Genomic DNA, 26079 nt, shown 5'->3' with positions numbered 1-26079 from the left:
TCTTCTCACAGAAGCAACGTACCTGAGGAGCTCTGTATAATTTCTCTTCAGTAAGATTTTTTTTTTCTTGCGAACGCTCTCACCCACAACTCACTGTTTGCAGAATACACTCAAGCTGATTTAAGTTGGAGGGCACAGATTTACCAACGTTTTAATGAAATCATTTCCTTAGTTTAGCAAGTTAAGCTATTTAAAAAAAAAAATCTGCAAGTGGTTTTTGAGGGATTCACCTGGCACATGTGAAATTTACAAGAAGGGAAAGAGCCCCAGGGCTAAGCTTGGGGCTTGTGTAAACATAAATCACCTGCGCACTGGCCTAGCTACCAACAACAACGTTCCACCAGAAGAGATGTCCAGGTGGCTAAGTGATTTTCGGAGGTTGAGAGTTAAAAACAAACGCTTACACCTATCATATATTATACAATTTTACCTGTCACTAAGAAAAGGGCACGTCTAATCCAGCAATAAAAGTCATTTTTCCTTCAAGGAGAGCAGCGCTTTGGAGTCCTTTGCAGGGGATGGGGGTCGCCGGACGGGGGGGCGGGGGCGTGGAATAACGGAGCACTGAAAGGAGAGGCAGCCAGGGGAGTTGCACAGAGCCCCACACAGGCCACTGCGGAGAGAAGACGGGGAAAGAGGGGAAGGTGTCTCACCGGGGCACAAAACCGAGTGCAAACCGGCTGGAAGAAGGAAGGTTCCCCCAGGAGGCGAGCTAGGGTGCAGATAAAAAGCGCTAGCGCCTGGTTACCTTGGGATACAGGGGCAAGGGACCACGGGAATATAGAGATCTACAGAGACAGAGGAGAGGGAGGATGAGGCAGGGTCTCCGCTAAGTGCGAACCAGGGATGAAGACATACAGCGGGACTTGGGCCTCCCCGGGCCAAAAGGCGTGGCCAGGGATCCAGACCGCACGATGGTCTTTTTGAGACGCCAGGGGAAGTGCGTGGCAAAGCCCTCCTTCAAGACCCCGTGCCAGGCCTGTCCGAGGGGCCCACCTGCGGGGCCCCTCGAGGGCGGAGCGCACTCCGGAGGGCTCCGGCCTCGCCCGCGGGGCCCTCTGCAGGGCCAGCTGGCCAGGCCCCCGCCCCCGCCCCCACCCCCGCAGTGCTCTTACCTCCACACCTGCCCCATCTGCAGCAGGTGGATGACCGACAGCCAGATCCACACGGAGAGGCGGCAGAGGCGCTGCGCCCCCGGCGTGGCCGGGACCCCCGCGCCATGGCCGTAGACGGCCCCCATCATGGGGGGGCCCCGGCTGCTGAGCCCCTCCACGGCGCCCAGCCCGCCGCCCGTGTAGTCCTGCACGAACCAGCGGAAGCTCAGGCTCTGCACCAACAGGGACGGCACCAGCACGAAGGAGAGGGTCAGCCCGAAGTAGACGTAGTCCCCCTTGCGGTAGTAGTCGAGGGCAAGCCACAGGTCGGTGCCCACGTCCCCGAAGAAGACTAGCAGCGCCAGCACGATCCACAGGCAGTCGAGCCACGGCCGCTCCACCTGCGGCGGCTGCGGCCGCTCGGCCGAGGGCGTCGGGGGGTGGCGGCCGGCGGCCCCGGGCGGCTGCAGCGGCTGGTCCCCCCCGTCGGCGGCGGCGGCGCTGCGGCGCGGCTTCTTGCCCAGGAGGGAGCGCAGGCAGGCGGAGCGGCAGCCCCAGTAGCACGAGGAAGTGTTGCAGCAGTGGCAGATGTGCAGCGAGCTGCTCTCGCCGGGCTCGCTGCCGTCGCCGCCGCCGCCGCAGCCGCCTCCCCCGGGCTCCCCGTCCTCCTCGCCGCCGCTGCCCACCGCCTCGTCCAGGTTGTGCAGCTGGGCGAAGCCCACCCCCACGCCACCGCCATCGGATTTCGCCGCCATCTTGACTCTCTTCCCAGCTCCGGAGGTTGGGGGGGGAGGGACGGGTGGGGGGGGGGGAGAAGGCAGGGAAAGGGGGGGGAAACGAATGGAGAGGAAGGGGGGCGGGGAGGAAGCGGGGGAGCAAACGAACGAGGGGGGAGTGGGCCAGGGAACCCCCTCCGCTTCCGGGTAGTTGGCGTCACTTCCGGGCGAGCCCCCCAATCGCACGGCGCCCGCAGCTCCCCAGCCCTACCCTCCCGGCCAAGATGGCCGCCCTCCTGTGCCTCAGCTGCTGGGCGGGGGACCGGGGGGTTCACCCCGCCAGGGCTCCCCTTCCCCTCTTCCGTTGACCCCGAAACCCATCAGGTTGACCCCTCGGCGTTTCTGAATCCCGCTGGGCCGAGTGAGGCGGTCCAAAGTGATCCCTGGAGGGGGCAGTGCCAGACGTTTTGGGGTCCCCTTCCTCAGCGTCGCAGCTCACAGCTTTCCTCCTGGAGAAACGCCCCCTAACACCCTCCCGGCTGCTGGCGGAGGGGCGGGACCTGTGAGGGAAGGGGCGGAGCTAGTGCAAAGCAGGTGATTACGTGTCACTTCCGGGAGATAGGATGACCTCATTGTGTAGTTAGACGCCCCCCCCATCAAAATGGCTGTCTCTCACCTCTTTGGCTGTTTCTTTTCCTTTTTTGATTTTTTTTCTTTTAAATTTGTCTCCTTTTCTTATTTTGAGGGTCTTTACAAATTGTATAAGTCAGTTTAGATTCCCATACACACTGATTCTCACTTCTATTTAGACAACTCCCTCCTCTTTTACCTCTGTTGACCCCCTGATTTTCTTGTCACTGATAACTTTACCATCTTTTGCAATAAAGTTTTCACCATTCCCTTAAGAAAAGTGCAGGCAAAAATCCAGTGATAACCAGCCTGATTGGGTCTTGAAAATTACAGCGAAGACTGAATTGGCATATTGTGACCTTGAGTGTATTTTCTTCACGATTAAAATGTATTTCTACCAACTTTTTTTTTAAGTATGCAGTTTTTCAATTCTGTGACCTTAACTTGGAAAATTCAGAACTAGCCAGGGTTTAAGCTGTGTCAGTTACTTCTTCAAGCTTTTGGATGTGTGAAAATTGCCTTTCAGAATTTTTTTGGTGCTAAGGATCTGTCAGTAAACATGGCTTTAAATAAGTGAAAATGTTATCAATGTGCTATATGATTAAAATAGGTGCAGGGTACACTACTTAACTAACAGTTTACAAAAGTGAAGCAGCACTGAATGGATTTGAATTACAATGATCTTCTAGTGAAAGTATATTTGAAGCCAGATAGAGAAAGCTACATGGTCACAATTGTTACTGATCAGGTGAATGGAACATTTTGGAGTTAAAAGAAAAAATTTTCTAACCCTGAATTTTCTCATTGACCTCTCTGGATTTTTGTGCTCATTTTTCTGATTCTGTCTACTTCTTCCTTCAGTAAAACCTTCTAATCATGCCAATAATTTTCCTTCAAATAGGACAAATTAGGTAATATTTGTATGGCATTGAGGTTTCGGGGAAGAAAGATGCCTTTGAAATTTTCAGTATCATTATTTTGAGATATATAATATTTAACACTATAGCTCCTAGTTAAATTTTGGGGGTGGCAGGGCAAGGTGAGGATTCCACATTTTGGTACACAACGTTTCATGGGTATTTATGCCAAGCTAAAACCTGTAAAGACGTTTACAGAAAGTACTCAAAGAGAATTTTTACCTTTGCCATTTGAGGGGGGAGGGGGGAAGAAATAATCCAAAATCTACTTTTGGAAACATGTCACATAAGGGTATCCTTTTACTTCACACTATAATTTAAGCCTCCTTGTTCCTATGGGCGTAAAACTTATAGCCAGCAGGTAAGGATTACTCTGCATTTAGATGAGATACTACTTCTTTCTTTACTGAATTTGAGTTAATAACACCTTTAAAAGATGGCATAGGTGTAGAGTAGGACTGCCCAGGTTTGGATCCCAGTTCCACTAAAACATGAATAAAGTGAACAAGATAGTTAACCTCTTTAAATCCCAGTTTCCTCCATTATATAAATGGGAATATAACAGTGGCTTCTTTGAAAAGTTGTTCGGCAGGGCTTCCCTGGTGGCACAGTGGTTAAGAATCTGCCTGCCAATGCAGGGGACACGGGTTCGAGCCCTGGTCCGGGAAGATCCCACATGCCGCAGAGCAACTAAGCCTGTGCACCACGACTACTGAGCCTGCACTCTGGAGCCTGTGAGCCACAACTTCTGAGCCCGTGTGCCACAACTCCTGAAGCCCGTGTGCCTAGAGCCCATGCTCCACAACAAGAGAAGCCACCACAGTGAGAAGCCTGCCACCACAACAGAAAGTAGCCCCTGCTCACCGCAACTAGAGAAATCCCGCTAGCAGCAACGAAGACCCAATGCAGCCAAAAATAAATAAATAAAACAAATAAATTTATTTTAAAAAGAAGTTGTTGGACAGATTAAAGATCATAGTCTATTCAAAGCTCTCAACACAATGCCTGATAGGTAGTAAGCACTGGATTAATAATAACTATTATTATTATTACTATTGCTATTATTGTTATTGCTATGTTCACATATGCCAACATATAGTTACTTAAATTCTATCATCCAGTAGATTTGGTATCTCTAATAAATGAAAGCATTTTCAAATAATTCTAGGAAATAGATGCAATTAGTTTGTTTTTAAATACATTTTCTCTATTTGAGCCTGTGAGCCTGTGAAATGAGACAAAAAAGCAAGCAGCAATGACATATTTACGATTTTCTGTTTCTCTGTGCCCTGAAGGAACATAATCTACTAGTGAAATTAGCTAAGTAAATTACAGTCACTATATAACGGGGACAAATGAGGCTAAGTCAAAAGGGTTTATCACAATTGAAGTTTAAAGTACATATATAAGATTCACAGACTGTCAAGTGATTTCAACTTTACATTTGCTGTTTCAAAAATTTTACCATTCTGCCTTTTATGGAAGGGATACTTTGTAGAACCCAGGAGTTTCTAAAATTGAAATCAATGATAATAAACCTCTCATGAAGACTCATTGAAAGGTTAACATAAATTTGGACTGTGCTATGAATGGTCCTTTTTTTTTTTAACCTAGAATTTTGGGGCAATTAGATGTCCAAGCCAGTGCAGCATTTAACACAGTCCTGAACACTTAGTGAGCACTCTATAAATATTGGTTAAATGAGTGAATTAATTAATTTTTCACGTAACTGAAATTTACCCTTTGAAGTGACTTTCATTGCATTACTTTACATTTTATGATGTAAATCTTCATAAAACTCAATTGATATATTACAGAGATATCTCAATTCTTTAGTAAACCGGGGGTGGGGAAGGGAATAAAAGAAATGCATTGCCCACTGGTCTGCTTTCTTACCAGCACACCACTTAACCCTTTCTTGATGATTTGCCCTTAAGGTAGCCTTATGTTAAGAGACTCTGACTGTCTATGGGCCTGCTAAAGAGGCACCCAGGCCTACTGGTCACTTTTGTTGTTATTGTTGTTTCGAAATAACAATTTTTTTAAGCTCTGCTTTTCATCAGTCAGTTAACAGCTTTGGCTCCTGTTATTTCCACTCGGATATAGGCTGAGAAGCCAAACTACAAAAGATGCTGGAATAACATGTAAAATAACAGTAAATAGATTTTTAGAGCCTCTTCTATGAGTAAAGTGAGACAGAGTTAATATATGGAAATTGTGGCATACATTTTGGCTGTTTAGAGAGAACTTTGGGGTTTTTGTCCCAATTCTCTGTGAGTTTCAGAAAGGTAAAGAGGGCAAGTTAGTGTCGAATACTGTTGTGTGTTAGTCACTATCCCAAACATTATTCCATTTAATCTTACAACAGTCCAAAAAGGCATGAGCGTTAGTGTCCCCATTCTAATGGTCTAGAAAACAGGCTTGAATCAGTCTCATGACACCCAGAGTCTCACCCTTAGGAGGTAGGGTAGGCATGGACTAGACTCTAAAGCCTAAACCACTTACTCTACCCTTGCCCTGGGCCAGACAGCTATTGGCCCCTCGAAATGAAGTCAGTGTCACTGGTTTAGTCACTGGAGGGACCCTATTATGTAAGATGCTGATACACATCTGAGAGACAGGACACTTGAATTCCAACACGAGGATTTGCCCCAGAAAAAGCATTGCAAAAGGGCTTCCTACATTCTTCACAAGATTTTCCTACTTTGAGCCTAGGTAAAGCCTCACAACCAGTAGGTGGATGTCATCCTTATCAAATCTATTCCTCGTATCCAATTGTCTTCAATAGATATAGGACTTCTTTGAGCACTGCAGAGTAAGCACAGAGAACCCATTATCCTGAGAAGCTCCATTTCTATATTTGATGTTAAGAACTGAAATTTTAACAAGCCCTCTCACACACTCCTGCTGGTGTTGCAAAATGGTACAACCTCTATGGAAGGGAATTAGGTAGTATCTATCAAAATTGCAAATGCAATCACCCTCTGAGACAGCAGTCCCTCTTATGGGAATTTATCCTACAGATAAATATGCACATGCCAGAAATTACATGTGGCCAAGATTATTCATTTAGCATTGTTTATAATAGCAAGGAAAAAGATGGGAGAGAAAAAAAATGAAGTGTCAATCCAAAAGGAGACTAGTTAAATTAGTTAGACTGTGGCATATCTACACTACAGAATACATGCAGTGATATTGTAAATTTACACTATTCTTTTTTAGTGATATAGAAAGAGTTGCAGTATACTTTGTTCTCCAAAAAGAGTAAGGTGCAAAACAATACAGCTTGCTATGTTTTCTGTAAGGAAGGGGAAGGGATAAGGTTACCTATTCTTATTTGCTTGTATTTTTCCAAAAAATTACAGTGATACCTATAGGATGGTGGTAGTGGTAGGAAGAAATGGGAGGGATGGGAGAAAGGCAATAATTGTTTGAGGGAGGGTTTTATTTTTGAAGGATGCAGAGTGTGCACACACATGCAGGGTTGCAGAGACAGGTAGGAATGAAGGGGTAGGTACATCTGTATTTTTGGACAGCAGCTCCACTGAGGAGTATTTTGTAAATCTTTCTGTCTCTTAAGAACTCTACCATCTGTGAATTGACTTAAACCCTTCTTGAATTTTCTTATATTTCTATAAGGATTAGAGGAAGTGGAGGAAAAGAGCTGGAAGAGTTAAAGAAGGCATTGTGGGGGAAGGGAGAATTAACCCCAAAAGTTGGAGCAATGGGCAAGGAGGATCTAGATACAGGTTGGTGTGAGGCAGGGATTCCACCGGCTCTAGTCAGGGCATCAGGCAGTCCAGAGACAAGGATTTGCATGGACAAGCGATCAGGCTGGAGAGCAAGGATGAGAGAGAGGGATGGGGAGACTAGAAAGCTGGGTTGATACAGGAGGCAGGGGGCGCTGTTGCTATCAGTGCAGCAGAATGAAGTGCAAAACTGAGTGATCCAGTGCCCAAGCACTTGGGGCAATCAGGAAGGAGAAATCAGGAAGGAGAAAGAGGAAATCAGTGATGGATGGAGGCACAGAGAAAAACTTTAAGGGGGAGCGGGGACTCTGCTACATTTGGGTTCCATCAGATCTCAACCTTCATCCTTCCAGATTTCGGGGTTTCAGTCTTTTCAGTCATCCTTATACAGAATCCCCTGGATCCCGCTGACAGATTCCATCTAGTGAGTGTACATTGGGTGCCTACAATCTACTCAAGACTGTTTTAAGCACCCTGGAGAGCAAATAATGATATAAACATCCATGACCTCAAGCCAATTACAATCTTCTGTGTGAGTTTGGCTTGGGGGTTGTGTGTGTGTCATATACTTTCAAGTGATAATTAAATTATGCCTTTCTCTGGCTCTTCCTTTTTTTTAATTTATTATTTTATTTTATTTTTGGCTGCGTTGGGTCTTTATTGCTGCGTGTGGGCTTTTTCTAGTTGTGGCGAGCGGGGGCTGCTCTTCGTTGCGGTGCGCAGGCTTCTCATTGCAGTGACTTCTCTTGATGCGGAGCACGGGCTCTAGGCACACGGGCTCAGTAGTTGTGGAGCATGGGCTCTAGAGCACAGGCTCAGTACTTGTGACGCACGGGCTTAGTAGCTCCGCAGCATGTGGGGTCTTCCTGGACCAGGGTTTGAACCCGTGTCCCCTGCATTGGCAGGCAGATTCTTAACCACTGCACCACCAGGTAAGCCCCTCATTTTTTTTTAAATAAAAGTTTCTGGGTTTTTTTGTTTTGTTTTGTTAGTCAAAAAGGTGAGCTTTGTATTTAAATCCCAGCTCTGTCATTAGTTAAAGGATTTTGGGCAAGGTAGTTTCTTAATTAAGCCTCAGTTCCTCAGACATAAAAACAGGGAGAATAAAATGTACCTCATAGCATGGTTTGTGACGGTTAATTGAAATAGTGTAAAATGTACCTGCCACTGAGTTAGGGTTGATGCTGGCCCATCCCTGCCTCATGTTGCTAGATCTTAATGTTGCTAGATCATCGCCATTCCCAAGCTCCTAGTTCATTGATTTTTTACCATATTTCCTCTGGTTTTCCAGCACTGCGAGATTAAGCAACCATGCAGGTTTCTTGTGGACTTTGCCTTTCATACCGGAAATTGGATGATGGAACCGGCAGTCACACAGCCCGGAATCTGAATTCCCACTCTTACTGTGTCACCTGGGCAAGTTACTTCCGCTCTCAGGTTTACTTTCCTGATGGATAAAACAGTGAGCACACTGATTCCCCCACAAGCTTATTGTGATATCAACGCCTGGGATACAGTAGGTGGCAGTGAATATTAGTCCTCCCTCCCTAGACACTCCCTGGATTTGTTTCCCGAGGCTGCTGTAAGAAATTATCACAAACTTGGTAGCTTAAACCAGCACAGATTTATTGCCTCACAGTTCTGGAGGTCGTAAGTCCGGGAGCCGGGGTTGGGGAGGGACTTCCCTGGTGGTCCAGTGGTAAAGAATTCACCTTGCAATGCAGGGGACGCAGGTTCGATCCCTGGTCAGGGAACTGAGATCCCACATGCCGCGGGGCAACTGAGCCCGCGCACCACAACTACTGAGCTCGTGCACCTCAACTAGAGCCCGTGTGCCACAAACTACAGAGCCCACGCACCACAACTACAGAGCCCATGCGCCCTGGAGCCTGTGTGCCACAACTAGAGAGAAGCCCGCGCGCGGCAAGGAAATATCTCACGTGGCTCAACAAAGATCCCACGTGCCGCAACTAAGACCCAAGACAGCCAAAAATAAATTAAATAAATAATAAATAAATCGTTAAAAAAAAAAAGTCCAGAGGGGGTCTCAGCGAGTGTCAAGGTGTCAGCAGGGCTGTGGGCCTTCTGGAGGTCCTAGGGGAGAGGCCATGTCCTTGCTTCTTCTAGATCTAGAGGCTGCCTGCGTTCCTCAGCTCATATCCCTCCTCCATCTTCAAAGCCAGCAATTACTTCACGTCTGCGTCTGTCGTTAAATCTTCTTTTCTAACTCTGACTCTCCTTCCTCCCTCTTCCCACCGAGATAATCCAGGATAACCTCCCTATCTCAAAAAAATACTTATTTTAATTACATCTGCAATTTCTCTTGCATGTAAGGTAACATGTTCACAGATTCCAGGGATAAGGATGTGGCCATATCTGGAGGACTGTTATTCTGCCAACCACTCCCTTTAACTTTTTCCTCTTGTGCAAACCTGATTTCATCATTCCTGGCCCTCAAATTGATGCTGTCCTCCAATTTTCATACTGCCGTGATACCAGCCTCACTTGGTCATCCAGACCCCTAGCTGATGACTCACTCACAAACTCCAAGACCATTGAGCCAGAATGAATTTAAAGAGCATTTTGTGAACACCCTTCATGTTACAGATGAGGAAGAGGAAGCTGGCCGTAGAAGACATTTATTTAAGGTCACACTAGATCACATTAACTCAAGGATTAGGACTTACATTTCCTGATATTCAGGCCACAACTTACTGCTACATAATGTGAATTATACCTTATAAAGTTGTATATTTTCAGTTTTTGATATCTCCTCTTTCATTTCTCTTTCTTAATGACAGGAATACTGGTCTTAGAGATTAAAAAGGCACAAATTAGGGTTGAGTTCCAGGAACACTATTGGCCAGTTCTGTGACTTTGGACAAATCCAGATTGAATCTCAGTTCTATATAGGATAAGAATATTAATGTCTGCCCTACCTTCCTCTGAGGCTTGTTGTGAGAAGTTCTCTTATAGGCTTATTGGATGCTTTCTAAATCATAAAGAGATGTAAAAAATATAAGGAATGACTTTTATCCAAGTTGAGGCTTCCTACCTAATCTCCATGACTTTATTCTCTTGTTTTCCCACCCAGCCTGCTTACCATCACCAGGCTAACAAACGTAAAATTCTATCATGCTATTGTGAAAACATGTGATAGCTCACTAGTTACTACAGTACAAAGTTCAGTCTGCACCCCTTAGTTTTCAGATCTTCCATAATCTTGTTCCCAACCTACATAGTCAAAATTAATCTTCACTGTTGAACAGAACACACCCTTATCAGGAAAATTTTCTCATGGTCCACACATATCTGGCTCATTCCTGCACTAGAGCTTCTGATCTCCTTGTGTTTTTCATTCACAAAGTCTATTTACCTCCCCTTTGTCTATCATTCAATTCAAAAATTCAAATCAATAAACTTAATGAAGGCTTACAAGAAGAAGGTATCATGCTAGCAATGGCTCAAAATCACTCTCATCTTTCAACACCTGTTTCAAATCCCACCTTCTTCAGCAAAAAATGTCCTTGAGGGCTTCCCTGGTGGCGCAGTGGTTGAGAGTCCGCCTGCCGATGCAGGGGACACGGGTTCGTGCCCCAGTCCGGGAAGATCCCACATGCCACGGAGCGGCTGGGCCCGTGAGCCATGGCTGCTGAGCCTGTGCGTCCGGAGCCTTTGCTCCGCAACGGGAGAGGCCCGCGTACCAAAAAAAAAGTCCTTGATTATTCCAACACAGAATGATACCTCCTTCCTCTGAAATCCTGTAGCATTTAGAATTTCAATCACAAATTTTCATTTATTTATATGTACTCTTACATTGTCTAAGTTCGTGTAATTATTTTAAAAAGAGAGCCATAAGGAACCGTCATTTCATCCAATCTCTCATTTTACATAAGAATAGTCTGAGACTCATTTATTCAAGCAATAGGTATTGAGTACTTACTAAGTATTAAGCACTTTGCCCAAGGAATCTAGTAGAACAAAGCAAAATCTCTAGAACTCCCAGAGAAGGGGATGGACGTATGCCAAGTTGAGGACGTAACAGATGCAGAGGCAGCACCATGAAGGAGCTCTGGTGCTCTCGGAACTCTTCAGTGTGCCTACAGCATCAGATGCAGGTGTGAAAGAAGAGGAAGATGGTAAGCGTAGACTGGAGTCATTTTTGAAGATACATAAAAGTCAGGTTTAAGACTTTAAAGTTGATTGTATAGGGCAGTGGAAAATCATCAGAGGCTTTGATTCAGAGAAATGACAAAATTAAGTTTTTGTTTTAGACCAACAGCTTTGATGAAAGTGTAGAAGTTAGAGCAAAAGCTGACAACATGCAGGTATCCTAAGCTGACGAATTAATTGGCATCTCTATAAACCAGTATTTTTTGGCTCAACCTTTATTAGTGCAGACAGGAAGAAACTAATATTCTTTTTGATAAAAATAATATTCATAAACAGATTAAATTTTCCTAGCCCAAACAGAATCAATTGTCCTTTAAAAAATTGGCAAAATTGGGGCTTCCCTGGTGGTGCAGTGGTTGAGGGTCCGCCTGCCGATGCAGGGGATGCGGGTTCGTGCCCCGGTCCGGGGGAGGATCCCACGTGGGCCCGTGGGCCATGGCCACTGGGCCTGCGCGTCCAGAGCCTGTGCTCCGCGGCGGCGAGGGGCCCACGTACCGCAAAAAAAAAAAAAAAAAAAAAAATTGGCAAAAAAGTTCCTTCTGTATATAGTTCTCTTGCATTTATCAGTTCTATTTTACGACTTTCTAAACTAAAGAACTTTTGCGAGAGCACATTAAAGGATTTACATTTTAGATACTAAAATAAGTCACTCCTTCCAAACAGTCAGCACTATGCAATGCATTCTTTGGTTTTAAAATTTCCGTGGAAAGCCAACTTTCAGTTAATTATAATCACACATAATCTTTGGGAAGAGACTTTAAAATATATATATATATATATGGCTGACTAGGATTTTTTTTTCCTACTCCAAATCACTGTCTACTTAGGCATATGTAGTGGACAGACCCTAAAAGATGACCTTCAAGGATTTGTCTCCTGGTGTTCACACTTTTGTGCAATCCCATCCCTTTGAATGTGGAAAGAACTGTGGCTTGCTTCTAACCCATGGAATGTGGTAGAGGTGACATGATGTCACTCTTCTGGATTACATTACATTATATATGACTCCATCTCAGCAGGCTGAAGCTGGAGACTCCCCTGGTGGGCTGGATGTGGCAAGATGACTTCTAGGATGGGAGAGCAGCCTCATACTAACGGAGAGCTAGAAGCTAGGGCCTTCAGTGATAAAACCACAAGGAAACAAATTCTGCCAGCAACCTGAGCTAGGCAGCAGATCCTTCCCCGGTTGAGCCTCCGGATGAGAATGCAGCCCAGCCAACGCCTTGATCACAGCCGTGTGAGAGCTGAGCAGAGGAGCCAGCCAAGCTCTGCCTGACCTCCTGCCCCAAGAAACTGTGGGAGAGTAACTGTGTGTTGTTTTAAACTGCTCGGTTTGTAGTAATTTGTTACAGAACAATAGAAAACTAATATAGCAGGTAGATAGAATCAATTCACACTTCGCTGGTTATTTAGAGTTATATAAAAATTCAGCTAATTGGCACCATATTTCTAATTGGTTCAAATATGTTTGTGTCTCTAGTAGACTGAATCTCCCCATCCACAACTGCCCTATTGGCTTGCCCCATCATCCAGCTGCAGTTTCAACCCTGGGTGAAGACAGAGACAGAGAGAGAAGTAAAGGGGCTGGTGTCATGGTCTAGATGAATGTCTCCAGGCTGGGCCTCAGCAATGGAATCTGGAAGGAGAAGAGGAGACAGATGCAAGGAACAACTCAGACTCTTATTTCATATATATATATAAATACACATATATAAAAATATATATAATATATATGTGTGTGTGTGTGTGCATATATATATTATATACATATGTATATACATTTTTTTTTTTTGGCTGTGCTCACAGCATGTGGAATCTTAGTTCCCTGACCAGGGATTGAACCCATGCCCCCTGCATTGGACGTATGGAGTCTTAACCACTGGACTGCCAGGCAAGTCCTTATTTTATATTTTGACAAAAGCATTACGCTGTGCATCCAGAGTATGGTACACTTGTAACTGATGCTCATAGTAATGGTCCCAAGGCAGGACTGGTAGGCACCAAAGAAACACTAAGTAAAATACAAAAGCTTTAACTGTATTTTTAACATTCTAGTTCTTAAGAGGTGGGTTCATAGCTATTCATTTATTATTATGCTTTATAATTTACATATATATGTCGTAGGTTTTTTGTATATATCAGTGAATGTCAAAAAATATAAATAAACATTAAGATCAGCCTAATGTACTTCTTAATTGTTAACCTATTTCTCTTACCTACCGTAAAAGGATTGTGCCATTTGAAAGGGTAGTTTCAAAGGTAGTTTCAACTACCTTTCAAAAAGGTAGTTAAACACAAACTCTGCTAACCAGAATATCACACAACCTGAGGACATAATTCATTGAGATGGTTTTTGTTTCCCATATTTTGTAGCATAGGTATAATGAGAAAAAGGAAAGAGTACAAAGCAAAACAAAACAGGATGAGAAGACAGAAAAGGAAAAACCAACTGAGAAATTCCTTTTTATGTTGCTAAAAAAAGGAAAGGGGAAAATCTGGGATGAAGGAAGGCCGAGCTAAATGGGAGGAGCTGACAGAAGAGAGAAAATGCAGTATTATACATAACAGAGACAGAAATAATTTACACACTGCATGCAAATCAGGTGCTGTGAGGCTGAGCCAGGCACAGAGTGGGCTTTCAGGCCCACTCACAAGCTCTTTTAGACACGCAACTTCAGACGCAGCAGCCAGAGAGGAACAGACGCAGCAATTGTCAGCAGCATTTTCTGCTATGTATGGCATAGAGCAGCTTCTTCATTGCAACATATTCAACCAATCTTCATGGGGCAAAGTACTATGCTTAATGCAGTGCAGGATACAAGACTGAGTAAGACACAGCCCTATCCTCCAGGGACCTTCGGATTAGGGAGGAGGCGTGCTCACATACGTGAATCTAAAAGCCTTTAAGCACCCTCCATTCTGACCCAGTCCCCACCCTTCCCTGAAGTCTTACCATGACAACTCACACATTTACTCACCTGCTTGGTCCTTGGAGGTATTTGAGTTCATGTCCCTCTTATGTAAGTGAATACATTTGATTCTTGAGTTTTTATTCTTCTTCTGTCACCTCCTTGCATCCTAATGGCTAACATGGTGAGATTCCTGACTAGATCAAAGTCCTTTTCAAACTAACGGTTGCCACCTCCAGTTTCTGTGCTTTCTCTTTGCTACCACTGTGTTCGCTTTTGTTCCCAGAACTATGCACTAGACTGAGGGTTTTAATGATTTTTCAAGAATAATCCCTAAATCCTTTTCTTGATCTCTGTGTTAGAGGATTATTTTCTGCCTAGGTACATCACTGCACTGGCCTCCTTGCTCCCCAATTAATTATTAGTTTGTCTATATTAAATTACACTTGCCATCTGCTGATAAAATCACAAAAGTCTCCAAGCCTTTTCCATTGTTCTCACTATTTATTGGTGGTTTATTCTGCCTTCCATCAGCTGAATCAGCTGCAAACTGGGGGATCTGGTTTCCAATTCCTTCTCCCAAGTCTTGTCTCTATAGTGGAATTTCTTTGTGAAGATTTCCTATTGAGAATATATATATATATATATATATATGTACATGTATATATATATGTGTGTATATATACATGTATATATATATATACATATATATATATATATGTGTATATATATATATATATATATATATATATACAGTTTGGAACAATTCACACAAATTTTCCTATAACCTAGCTTACTGGAAAAAAAGAAAGTGAGAAATGTACTAGATGATTTCGAACAACTTCACAATGGGTCATAAAATAATGAGTTCTAAGAGAGACACATTAAAAAGAATGAATAATAGGGCTTCCCTGGTGTCGCAGTGGTTAAGAGTCCGCCTGCCGATGCAGGGGACACGGGTTTGTGCCCCGGTCCGGGAGGATCCCACATGCCGTGGAGCGGCTGGGCCCGTGAGCCATGGCCGCTGAGCCTGCGCATCCGGAACCTGCGCGTCCGGAGCCTGTGCTCCGCAACGGGAGAGGCCACAACAGTGAGAGGTCTGCGTACCACAAAAAAAAAAAAAAAAAGAATTAATAATAAATAGTAGAAATAAAATCAGATCCCTCAAATATAATGCAGCAAAATCAACATGAAACAAAATAGTGTGAGTAATAAGTTTGAATCATAGAACTCAAGTTTTGGTGTGGAAGAAATAAGGTTTTATTCTCCATTAAACAACTGAGTTTCTATTCCAAGCCCTAATCCTATAAGATTGGCAGCTTTCCTGCCCCGATCATCCTGGAGTGGTCCTCCCAGGGATGTGATAAGGTTCTGAGATCACATGTAGACTCAGTGTGTGTTAGTTTGCTCAGGCTGTCATAACAAGGTGCCACAGACTGTGTGGCTTAAACAACAAAAATTTATGTCTCACAGTTCTGGAGGCTAGAAGTCCAAGAATAAAGTGTCAAGAGGGTTGGCTTCTCCTGAGGACCTCTCTCCTGGGCTTGTAGATGGTTGTTTCCCTGCTATGTCTTCACAAGTTTTCCCTCTGTGCATGTCTGTGTCCTAATCTCCTCTTCGTATAGGGACACCAGTAGGATTGGATTAAGGCTCACCACTATGACCTTGTTTTACCTTAATTACCTCTTTAATACCTTCTCTCCAAATACAATCGTACTCTGAGGTACTGGGGGTTACGTTTACATATAAATGTGGGTGTGGGACACAACTTAGCCCATAACAGCCTAGACTGAGGTAACTCCTTCTGACCATCAGCCAGTCTTCCATGCAGAGGTAAGAGCCTTATCTCGGGCCAAGAAGGGCTGGGTACATTCAGGCCAACTGCTTTCAAGCCACGTTGGGGTATCAGGATGGGTCCCTAAGGCTACGATCCCTTGGTGCCCATGGTCCCATGTCCCAAGCACATCTTGCCCTGCCCCCCCACCAGGGTAATGACAGAGAGGACTCTGCTATTCCAACACTCCAGTCCTCGATTCTGTCATCCAAATGAGAATGTTTTCTTTTTGGTTTTGGGAAGGCCCTCTCTACCTCAGACTCTATCAACCTTAATGAATTAGACTTTTTGAAACACAAGCCTGGAGATTTGATAGATTCTTTCTACTTCCTACCTGCGTCTGCCTTTCCCTAAGGTGACGAAGGATGTGCTTGAATTGAAAGATACAAAAAATGTAGAAAAAATTAGGATTTCAAACTACTATTTAGTTACATATAATTAATACACGTGTCCGGGAGCGTTTGTATTTTTTCTAATTCCAGTGTTCTAAGAGTTCCATTTAGTATTTTCTAACTGTATGATTTTTTTCAATCAAGAATGACAGGGTCTTACAGAAATGGAATATATTATTAATAAATATCATGACAACAAGTACTTGTTGAGGACCTATATTAAACTTTACACTGAGGACACATGAAATATTTCTGGACCTTGGGGTATAAAGCACAAAGATGCAACAAAACCCAACACAATCATTATTGCCTCTGAATGTTCCTCTTTTAAAACATACTTTTTTTCTGATTTAAAAAAAGGTAAACGTGTCTGTTTACACGTTCTTGGTTAAAAAGCTGAAAACATAGAGTGAAAATCATCTGTAATCCTACCACTCAGAAGTGGGCCATTAAGTTTTAGATCCCTGTTATACATTTAGACAGTCTTTATAACTAGTTGTTGCTCATTTGTTTATTCATCAATTGTGTATTAGATGTCTACTATGCGTAAGGAAATCCTTGTGCTTCTAATAACTCCCTAAATGCAGAATTTCTTACAACAGGGTTGACTAATGCCTTTCGGATTCCAGCTTAGGTTGTTCCAACAAGCCCCAGATGATGACGATTAAACACATACTTGAGCCCATGACCCACCATGGGCAGGTAATGGCCGCAGGTCTAAAACAACGTTCCTTCCCCAAGAGGAGTCCAGTGATCCCTTGGGGCTTGAAAGCACTCCTGTGAAGCACTGTATCCTGCATCCTATCATAAAAAATCATGTGCCATGGGCAGTAAGAGCAAGGACTCTGAAGCAAGGCTGTCTTGATTTGAATACTGACGCTACACTCATTTTACCTGTGTGACTTTGGACAAGTTACTTAGCCTCTCTCAGCCACAGTATCTTCAACTATACAATGGGGAAGACAACAACTACCCTGATGTAGGATATTGTAAGAATTAAATGAGTTGCTACATATAAACTCTTAGAACAATGCACGTAAGCACATAGTAAGTACTCACTATCATTTCATTTTAATCATGAAGCACCTGTGCTCCAGATGTCCTAGGACACACACGTGAACACATACTTTTTGTCTTCTGATCCTCACCCAAAATGATTTTATTATCAAAGGTATGGGTCAATTAGTTGTTGAAAAGGAGGCAGACAACTCAGTAAACAGTTGATTGCAGACTCTAGCCTGCAAACTTTAAAATAATCACCTGTGGTGATTGCTGCATTGTCATGAGTAGATTGATTTAACACCAACTACCAGGGGGGATAGTGGTGGGGGTGGGGGTGGTAGGATGAACTGGGAGATTGGGATTGACATGTATACACTAATATATATAAAATGGATGACTAATAAGAACCTGCTGTATAAAAAAAATAAAATAAAATTCAATAAATAAATAAAACCAACTACCTCCAGAGAAGATTTTCTCAAAGGAGAGAAGACTTGATCTCCCTTCCTCCTTTTTTCCTCTCCCACCTCCACAATCAAAATACTTTATCTTGGGAATAAAGAAAAGCAGATCCCCAAGGATGGCTAACTGGAGGATTACAAGTTCACTTGGGAAAGGGTGTAGCAACTGGTGCCTGAGACATCCAAGATCTTTCATCCCTATTTGTTTTACCAGATTTATCCAAGTGGTGGGAAATATGTCCACTGTGAGTCTCGAGTTTCACATCTTATAGTTTGTGTCAGTAGAGAAACTCTAATTGACCTCTTTTGTTTTGAGGCCAAAAATCCTAGAAAACAGACTCATTGGCTCTACTTCCAGGTGCCCTCTCCTGGGCCAATCAATCATGGTTGGGGCAGAAGGGCAGAGTAAGTCAGGGAAGAACATTACAGGGTAAACCACAGAAAGGTTGGGTTCCCAAGAGAAGGGAAAATCTCATAAAAGTCCAGAACAAACAGATTTATCATTTATACCCATGGCTGGTTTCCCAACTGATAAGAGCATCCATCTTTAGTGTTCACTATTATAGAAAGAAATAATAAAATATATTTTTAACTTACTTAAATGTGCTTAAAATTGCAACGCAACTGACTTTTCAAATGTTTAATCCAACCTCCTAAGGTTCTGATTTATGAAGTGAAAGCTAGCATTTCGCAAAGGAGAAGAGAGTTAATACAGCTGCTCTTTTTCTAGAGATATAGAAATAAGAACCCAGCTTTCATGGCATGTGCATTTGAAAATGTCTGATTCAGGATGAAGAGACTGTGAATGTGATTTGTGGCTTAAAACCAAAAAGAGCTAGCTCCTAGCCCTAGCTCCTTACCCAGTGGGCTTCTCTTGTCGCGGAGCACGGGCTGTAGGCGCACGGACTCAGTAGTTGTGGCTTGCGGGATCTAGAGTGCAGGCTCAATAGTTGTGGCGCACGGGCTTAGTTGCTCTGCATGTGGGATCTTTCCGGACCAGGGCTCGAACCTGTGTCCCCTGCACTGGCAGGCAGATTCTTAACCACTGCACCACCAGGGAAGCCCCACACGGGTAAACTTTCAACTTTGAAAACATAAAATATGAAGTTAATGAATTACACTTTAGCTACCTCAATTTATTTAAGGAAATTATCAGAATCGCCTCTATTACCCAATGGAAAAAGGAAGACATGGCATGGTGAAGGAACAGAACATAGCAGTGAGTAAAATGGGAAAGTGTAACTATTTATGTGTCTATTCAATAGCTCAGAAATTTTGCTGTTGCTTTTTTTTAAAATGAAGCTCAGGAGTGAGTTGAGATTATAAAGAATTACAGGATCCCTTAGGATATGGTAAAAAAAAAAATTTTTTTTAAGGTATAAAACACTGGTATGGGTTAAGCCAGAAAGATTCCTTGTAGTCTAGAATTTTCATATTTTAGTGTCTAATGATTTCAAGGTACTTCAACGTTTTAAGATAGTTATATGAAAATAAAAAATCATCCTCATTGTTATCAGTGCTCTTACTTAAAATTTTAAAAATATAAATACAAACCATATGGAATTTAATAGTCCTTGGATCAATTAATACTTTTCAAGGGTTTGTAATTATAAAAGGATTTTTGAGGAAAATGTTCTATTAAAATATTAAATTTAAAAAATATATTTATTGAAGTGTCTTATTAAAACATTTTGTTCTTTTCCAACAGGCAACAGTTAGGGATGAAGTATTTAATTCCCTATGTTAAATAATTGCTTTACCAGGTTCTATCATTTTTTTCAGTCCATGTTTTAAAATCTCAAAACAATAATACATAATAGAAATGTCACTTTTTCCATTACAGTAATGTAAATTATTAGTTGCCACTACCTCCGCAGTAACTCAGGTGCTATTGAGACGTGTCACATGATGTAAGGATTTGCTTTGAGCACCACTCCAAAGATAGAATGATCTGGGATCCATATTTGTTTAGCCTCCATCTGTGCCCTCAACCCTTCTGGGCCCCGGTTTCATTATGTAAAAATAATCTTGTACCCTACTTATATCTTTTTTTTTTTTTCCTGCGGTCGCAGGTCTCTCACTGTTGTGGCCTTTCCCGTTGTGGAGCACAGGCTCCGGACGCGCAGGCTCTGGACGCTCAGGCTCAGCGGCCATGGCTCATGGGCCCAGCTGCTCCGCGGCATGTGGGATCTTCCCGGACCGGGGCACGAACCCATGTACCCTGCATCGGCAGGCGGACTCTCAACCACTGCGCCACCAGGGAAGCCCACCCCTACTTATATCTTAAAGTTATTAGGAAGATGAGATGGGACCAAGGACTGACTGTGTCCCCCACCCCAACCCAGGGGGCCTGATCTACGGTGGGTATTCAGTGGGTGTTCAATGAATACTTGAAGGGTGCCTTGAAGAAGGAAATCCATCTGAGTCTAAAAATAAAATCAAGCATCTGCAAACCTCAAGTCCTCAGTGTTCCTACCCACCATTACACTTTTACTACCATCTGGAAATTGTTTGTGTTTGTGCACTTCGCATGAACGACTAGGATTCACAGAAGGAGAGGAAAGAGGAAAAGCACACGATCCAAGAACATATGTGTAAAAATCAACTTAATTGAAAGGTTTTAAAAAGGGTTAAATATGAACTTTCATTCACCAGCTTTTAAATTTCAAAACAGAAATAAAATTATTCAGTAAAAGCTAATATTAAGTGTAATATTAAGACCACTTAGAAAGACAAGGAAAGAAAGGGAAAGACAGGGAAGAGGGAAGACTCAAAGCCCACATAGCACTCCCTGGACCCCGGGGCAAAGATCTGCCTCATTGTCTGACTGCCTTTGAAATGCCTGCCTTTAAGTGTGTAGGATATGAATGCACTGCTTGAAATTGTTACCAAGGGTTGGGGCAGAGGGGTTAAATTCCTCTTTTTAAATTGGAAAGGACTGGCAGTCTTGAAATCACTTCTAATCTTCAGAGGAGGGGGAAGGGAGAAAAACCTCACACTGGTACTTTGGTAGGGACGTGGGCGCCGACACTTTTCATTCTACTAAAAACATAACGTAATGGAGAATGAAGACATTCATCTTTGTGACTATCAAGCATGATACTTTCCAAGACTCGATGACCATTGCTTTATCACAACTATAGTACAGGCAAAAACGGCTCCCCTGGCCCAAAGAAATTAAGACAAAGTTAGATATCCTTATGTCTCTTTTTGTCCATCTTCACCCTCTAGAGTTGTTATAAAATGGGTCTCTCTTATCACTCTTCTGAAAAACATGCTGCCAATACTTTGAGGACGATGTTCTTCCTCCTCCCCCTCCCTCTTTGTCTCCTTCTCCTCTGCCACTGCTGCCAGCATCTTCACCATGCAGCCCCAGCTTACCTTTCCAGTCTGTCCTCCACATCACCAAAGTGCCACACTAGACTCTTCTCCATTCTCCAAACATGCTCCTTCCATATCTCTGTGCCTTTAGCAATTCCATTACTCTTTTTACCTAGAAAACATCTACTCCTTGTACAAAGGCTGGGATAACTTTGATATCGAACAACTATTTTCAACCCCAGTTGCACTAGAATCACTTGAGGCGCTTTTAAAATATACTACTGTCCAAGTCCCACCCCAGAGAGCCTGATTTAACTGGTGTTTTGAAATGTGCAGCCAGGGATGAGAACGACTCATCTATACCTTTTGTGACCCTCTCTTCTCTATGTGGGATGAATCATTCCTTCACGTGACTTTCCAGAGATTTCTCTGCATACCTCCATCATACCACATGGCACAGCATCGTGCAGTTCTGGTTCACTATCTAGCTACTCATGTGTGAGACCTCAACTCTCCTGGGACTGGGGTCTTATTTTTCATCCTTTTTTGTATCCCATGTCAGAATCACCTGGAGTGCCTTTTCCAATACACACCCAACCCCTAGAAAGTCTATCTGGAATCTTGAAGATATGCATGAAAGCAGGGGAGTAGAGCATGAGTTTTTTGTTCTTTTTTTCTTGCGGTACACGGGCCTCTCACTGTTGTGGCCTCTCCCGTTGCTGAGCACAGGCTCCGGACACGCAGGCTCAGCGGCCACGGCTCACGGGCCCAGCCGCTCCGCGGCATGTGGGATCTTCCCGGACCGGGGCACGAACCTGCGTCCCCTGCATCGGCAGGCGGACTCCCCACCACTGCGCCACCAGGGAAGCCCAAGCATGAGGTTTTTGTCATTCAAGTGGGTTCATAGGTGACTCTGATTGTCCATCTCCAATACGGCTTCCTCCACCCCAGGTACCTCTCTAAAGACCAGTGCAACTCCTGTCTGTCTTCCTGGGAGTGCATTCTGTCACCTCTCTCTCCACGACATCTCCCAATTACACACCTGTTTCCTCCTGTTGCATGGCTTCATGTGCTGTCAGAATCATCTCCCTCAAGCGTTTTGCTCCTGTCACAACCCTTCTTAGAAACTTACGCAGGTTCTAATGGTTTCTTGAGTCAAATTTAAACTAATTATGCACTCTGAGGTTTTTCCACTACAGTAAGTTCCCTATATATGAACGAGTTCTATTCCAAGAGTGTGTGTGTAAGTCCAATTTGTTCGTAAGTCCAACAAAGTTAGCCAGGTACCCAACTAACACAGTCGGTTATATAATACTGTATTGTAATAGGTTTATAACACTTTTCACACAAATAATACATACAAAACAAACACAAAGACAACATTTTTAATCTTATAGTACAGTACTTTGAAAAATATAGTCGTACAGTAAAACAGCTGGCATATGGGGCTGGCATGGAGTGAACAGTTAAGAAGAGTTACTGACTGGAAGAGGGAGAGGAGGTGGGAGATGGTAGAGCTGAAGGATGGTCAGCAATAGAAGATGGAGGGCAGGCTGCAATTTCACTCACACCTGACGCTGATGGAACACACGTTGGCATCTTTGAAAGTTCGCATCTTGAAGGTTTGTATGTAGGGGACTTACTGTAATTTATCCAAGTGCCCTCTCTTGGCACCAAGAGAGGTTTCATTGTATCTTCAGATTAGCAAAGCACTAGCTTCTCTCCTGCCTCTAGAGATCCCACGTTCTCTTCTTCCACATGAAAAAAGTCTGTGTTCTCTTCTCTTCCACCAAAATATACCAGTTTCCTTATGCAAAAAAACAAACAAAATTTGTTTAAAAATCACGTCTTACACCTCTATAAAGCCTCTCCCCATCACTCCTGACATTGTTTCTCTCTCTCTCTTTTTTTTTTTTGCAGTACGCAGGCCTCTCACTATTGTGGCCTCTCCCGTTGCGGAGCACAGGCTCTGGACGCGCAGGCTCAGCGGCCATGGCTCACAGGCCCAGCTGCTCCGCGGCATGTGGGATCCTCCCGGACCGGGGCACGAACCAGGGTCCCCTGAATCGTCAGGCAGACTCTCAACCACTGCGCCACCAGGGAAGCCCTTCTTTTAAATCATTGAGTATGTGTCTTTGTTATTCTTCTTGGTATATTTTGCTTTTTATTTTGGTATATTTCTTTTTTTGTTTGGTAGGACAAAAAAAGCCAGGGGTTGGGGGGGGCATTTGAAACCAGAAGACTTTATTAGCTATTTTGCTCAGACTTTTCACTTTGAAGAGCGTGGTTGTTCCCACCTGTGACATGGAGGCAATCACGATCAGGTTCACCTGCTTACCTGAATTCAGTGTTGTAGGACTGCAGAAGATAAAGTGCATGGAGTGTGCTTTTTTTTTTTTTTTCTTCTGTACGCAGGCCTCTCACTGTCGTGGCCTCTCCCGTTGCGGAGCACAGGCTCCGGACGCGCAGGCTCCGCGGCCATGGCTCACGGGCCCAGCCGCTCCGCGGCATGTGGGATCTTCCCGGACCGGGGCACGAACCCGTGTCCCCTGCATCGGCAGGCGGACTCTCAACCACTGCGCCACCAAGGAAGCCCTGGAGTGTGCTTTGTGAGTTCTAAACTGCTTTACAAAGAAAAGACAGTTATTATTACTGTGATTATTTTCTGCCACCCAACTTCACTCCAGTAGTTATACACACAGCTCTCCACCAATGAAATCCTCCCTTGGAAGCATTTTAAGCTGTTTGGCAAGGAAGAGGATGCAACATTTTTATGCTTTATCTTCATTTCATTACTATGCTAATGGTATTTATTTAGTTACATGTTTCCAACAAGCTTTTGCAAGTTCTGAATGTGTCCCTCCAAAGGTGTCTAAAAGCCAGCCGCTGAAGCCACGTGAACTCACAGCAAGGCACCGCATGGAGACCAGGGTCCCCCAGAAAGGCAAGTGCATTGTGGGAAAAAGAATCCAGACTGTGTGCTCCATTCTCCCTGGGCTTTTTCTCAGTGATCGTTCTGCTTCTGAAGTGACTTGGGAGCCCCAGAACAAAAACACCACATGTAGTGGCCAGCCTCCCACCCCCATCATTCCTTCAGCTCTGCCTAAGCAAGTCACAGGAACATCTGAAACTGGCAAAGCAGCTGCTTTCCAGGGTGATCACAGCACTGAGATGTTCCCTCATTAATGCTCACAGCTCTCCTGTGGAGGAGGTGGGTGGCAAGCAATTTCAAGTCCTTTTCTTCTTTACTTACCAAAGAGTCTTTGCTTTCAATAACTGACACAAATGAGTGAACCGTTTTGGTTATAAGATTATGATTTGCCCATCGCCCCTCATTAATGCTATTAAAACAACCTTTGTCTTTCTTAAAATCTGTGCAGCCAAGTGTGTGGCAGAGTATAAAGAGAACACGAAGACCGCCTGGGTGTCTGTATGTGACTGAGCGTTAGATAAGATGTCCTTTGTCTGGCTTGGGAAAACTCCCACAGGACAAATAGGATTAAAGGAGACGCTTTTCTTTCTCCGGGAACCTCCTAAGCCTCACCTCTTTTCACAACCTCTTAACCGCAGACACAGCCCCCTAGCTCTCTGCCTTGTCCATCACACCGGACGCCCAGAAATGCCTCTGTCTGCCTCACCCTCTTGCCCCACCCAGGCAAGGATTCATTGTTTCCATGATGTAAGAGAGGGCAAACAAGCCAGAAGTCAAAATACCAAACTGGGGGCACCCCTGGGTTCCCCACTTCCACATCCATGCTGGAGGCTCAGAGCTTTCACGCTGGTCCTGCTGGAGTTTCCTCCGAGACCACTCATCTGGGCCACACTCAGAGCAGGTGCAATACCACGTGTTCTGGGCTCCATCGCAACTTCCACTCTGCTGAATAACTGGATCTACTAATGGAAAGTTTAAAGGTCACCACACGGGAGAATAGAAGGGGAGACGGAGCTAGTATTGAGCAGGGATTTACTGTATGCAAAGACTGTGGCAGGTTCTGTGCTATCATTTCATGGTCGCAGCAGACTCTACAGGTGGTATTGGCATCTTTGTTTTGTGTTTTGCTCAAAATCCCAGTGGCTTAACACAACAAAGCTTCAGTTCTCATTTTTGAAACCTATGCACCGTCCGTCTGCTGCACATGGGTCGCTCAGGCGTCCAGGTGATGGAAGCACTGCCATCTGGTAGCTGCACTGTCTGAACCCCACGGCCGTGTCAGTCACCGCAGCAGCAGAGGAAAACCTGGGCGGATCACACGTGGGCTTTCCATTGCTTTAGTGGAATCACTTGTGGCCGTATCCCATTGGCTAAATACGCGCATGGTCCCACCTAAGCCACGGCAAGGAGACAGGAAGACGCGTGAAAGCAGACGGAACGTCCTGTGAGTAGCTGTGGTCACGCCAGGGTCGCACAAATGCAAATGCCGATAGCTATACTTCTGTATCTTTTAAGGCATGACCCCACTGCATGACCGATCCGTACCCGATTCATCTGGGCCTCTATTGGAATCATTTTCCATCAATTAACATTCTTTGAACACTTATAATGTGCGGGGCCTTGTGAGTGGGGGACCAAGAGGGTGTTTACAGATTCAGAGGGAAAGCAGACATGTTCACAAATAAATGTCATTTTAATAAAAGGCAGATTTCGATGAATGGAACAAGAAAACTACCAAGTGCTCTGGAGCTGCAGGGGAAGCAATCATTCCCTGCCAAGGTGCTAGGAAAGGACTTAGAGAGGATTTAGCTATTTCAATTGGGCTTTAAAGATTGATTAGCATTTCCCAACAGGTAAAGAAGGGGAGGGGCAAAGACCCTCAGGCAGCAAAGCTCGGAAGGTGTTCGGGACACAGTAAGCCCTCTGCTGTGTGACTTAGGAGAGGGTGC

At 44.1% G+C, this 26079-nt stretch overlaps 1 protein-coding gene across 1 annotated transcript in view; it reads right to left on the bottom strand.

Annotated features, from left to right (window-relative positions):
- Positions 1 to 2363, bottom strand: part of XKR6 (XK related 6) — a 270750-nt gene extending 268387 nt beyond the window's left edge. Inside the window, exon 1 of the mRNA XM_033857570.2 lies at positions 1116 to 2363. Coding sequence (XP_033713461.1) covers positions 1116 to 1849 — 734 coding nt within the window. The 5' untranslated portion in view covers positions 1850 to 2363. The remainder of the gene's footprint in view (positions 1 to 1115) is intronic.
- Positions 2364 to 26079: the final 23716 nt, after the last annotated feature.

The sequence above is a fragment of the Tursiops truncatus genome, chromosome 6 (assembly GCF_011762595.2).
Source record: "Tursiops truncatus isolate mTurTru1 chromosome 6, mTurTru1.mat.Y, whole genome shotgun sequence".
NCBI classification, from domain to species: domain Eukaryota; kingdom Metazoa; phylum Chordata; class Mammalia; order Artiodactyla; family Delphinidae; genus Tursiops; species Tursiops truncatus.
Note: the sequence above shows the minus strand (reverse complement) of the source record. Positions and strands in the feature narration are given on the sequence as shown.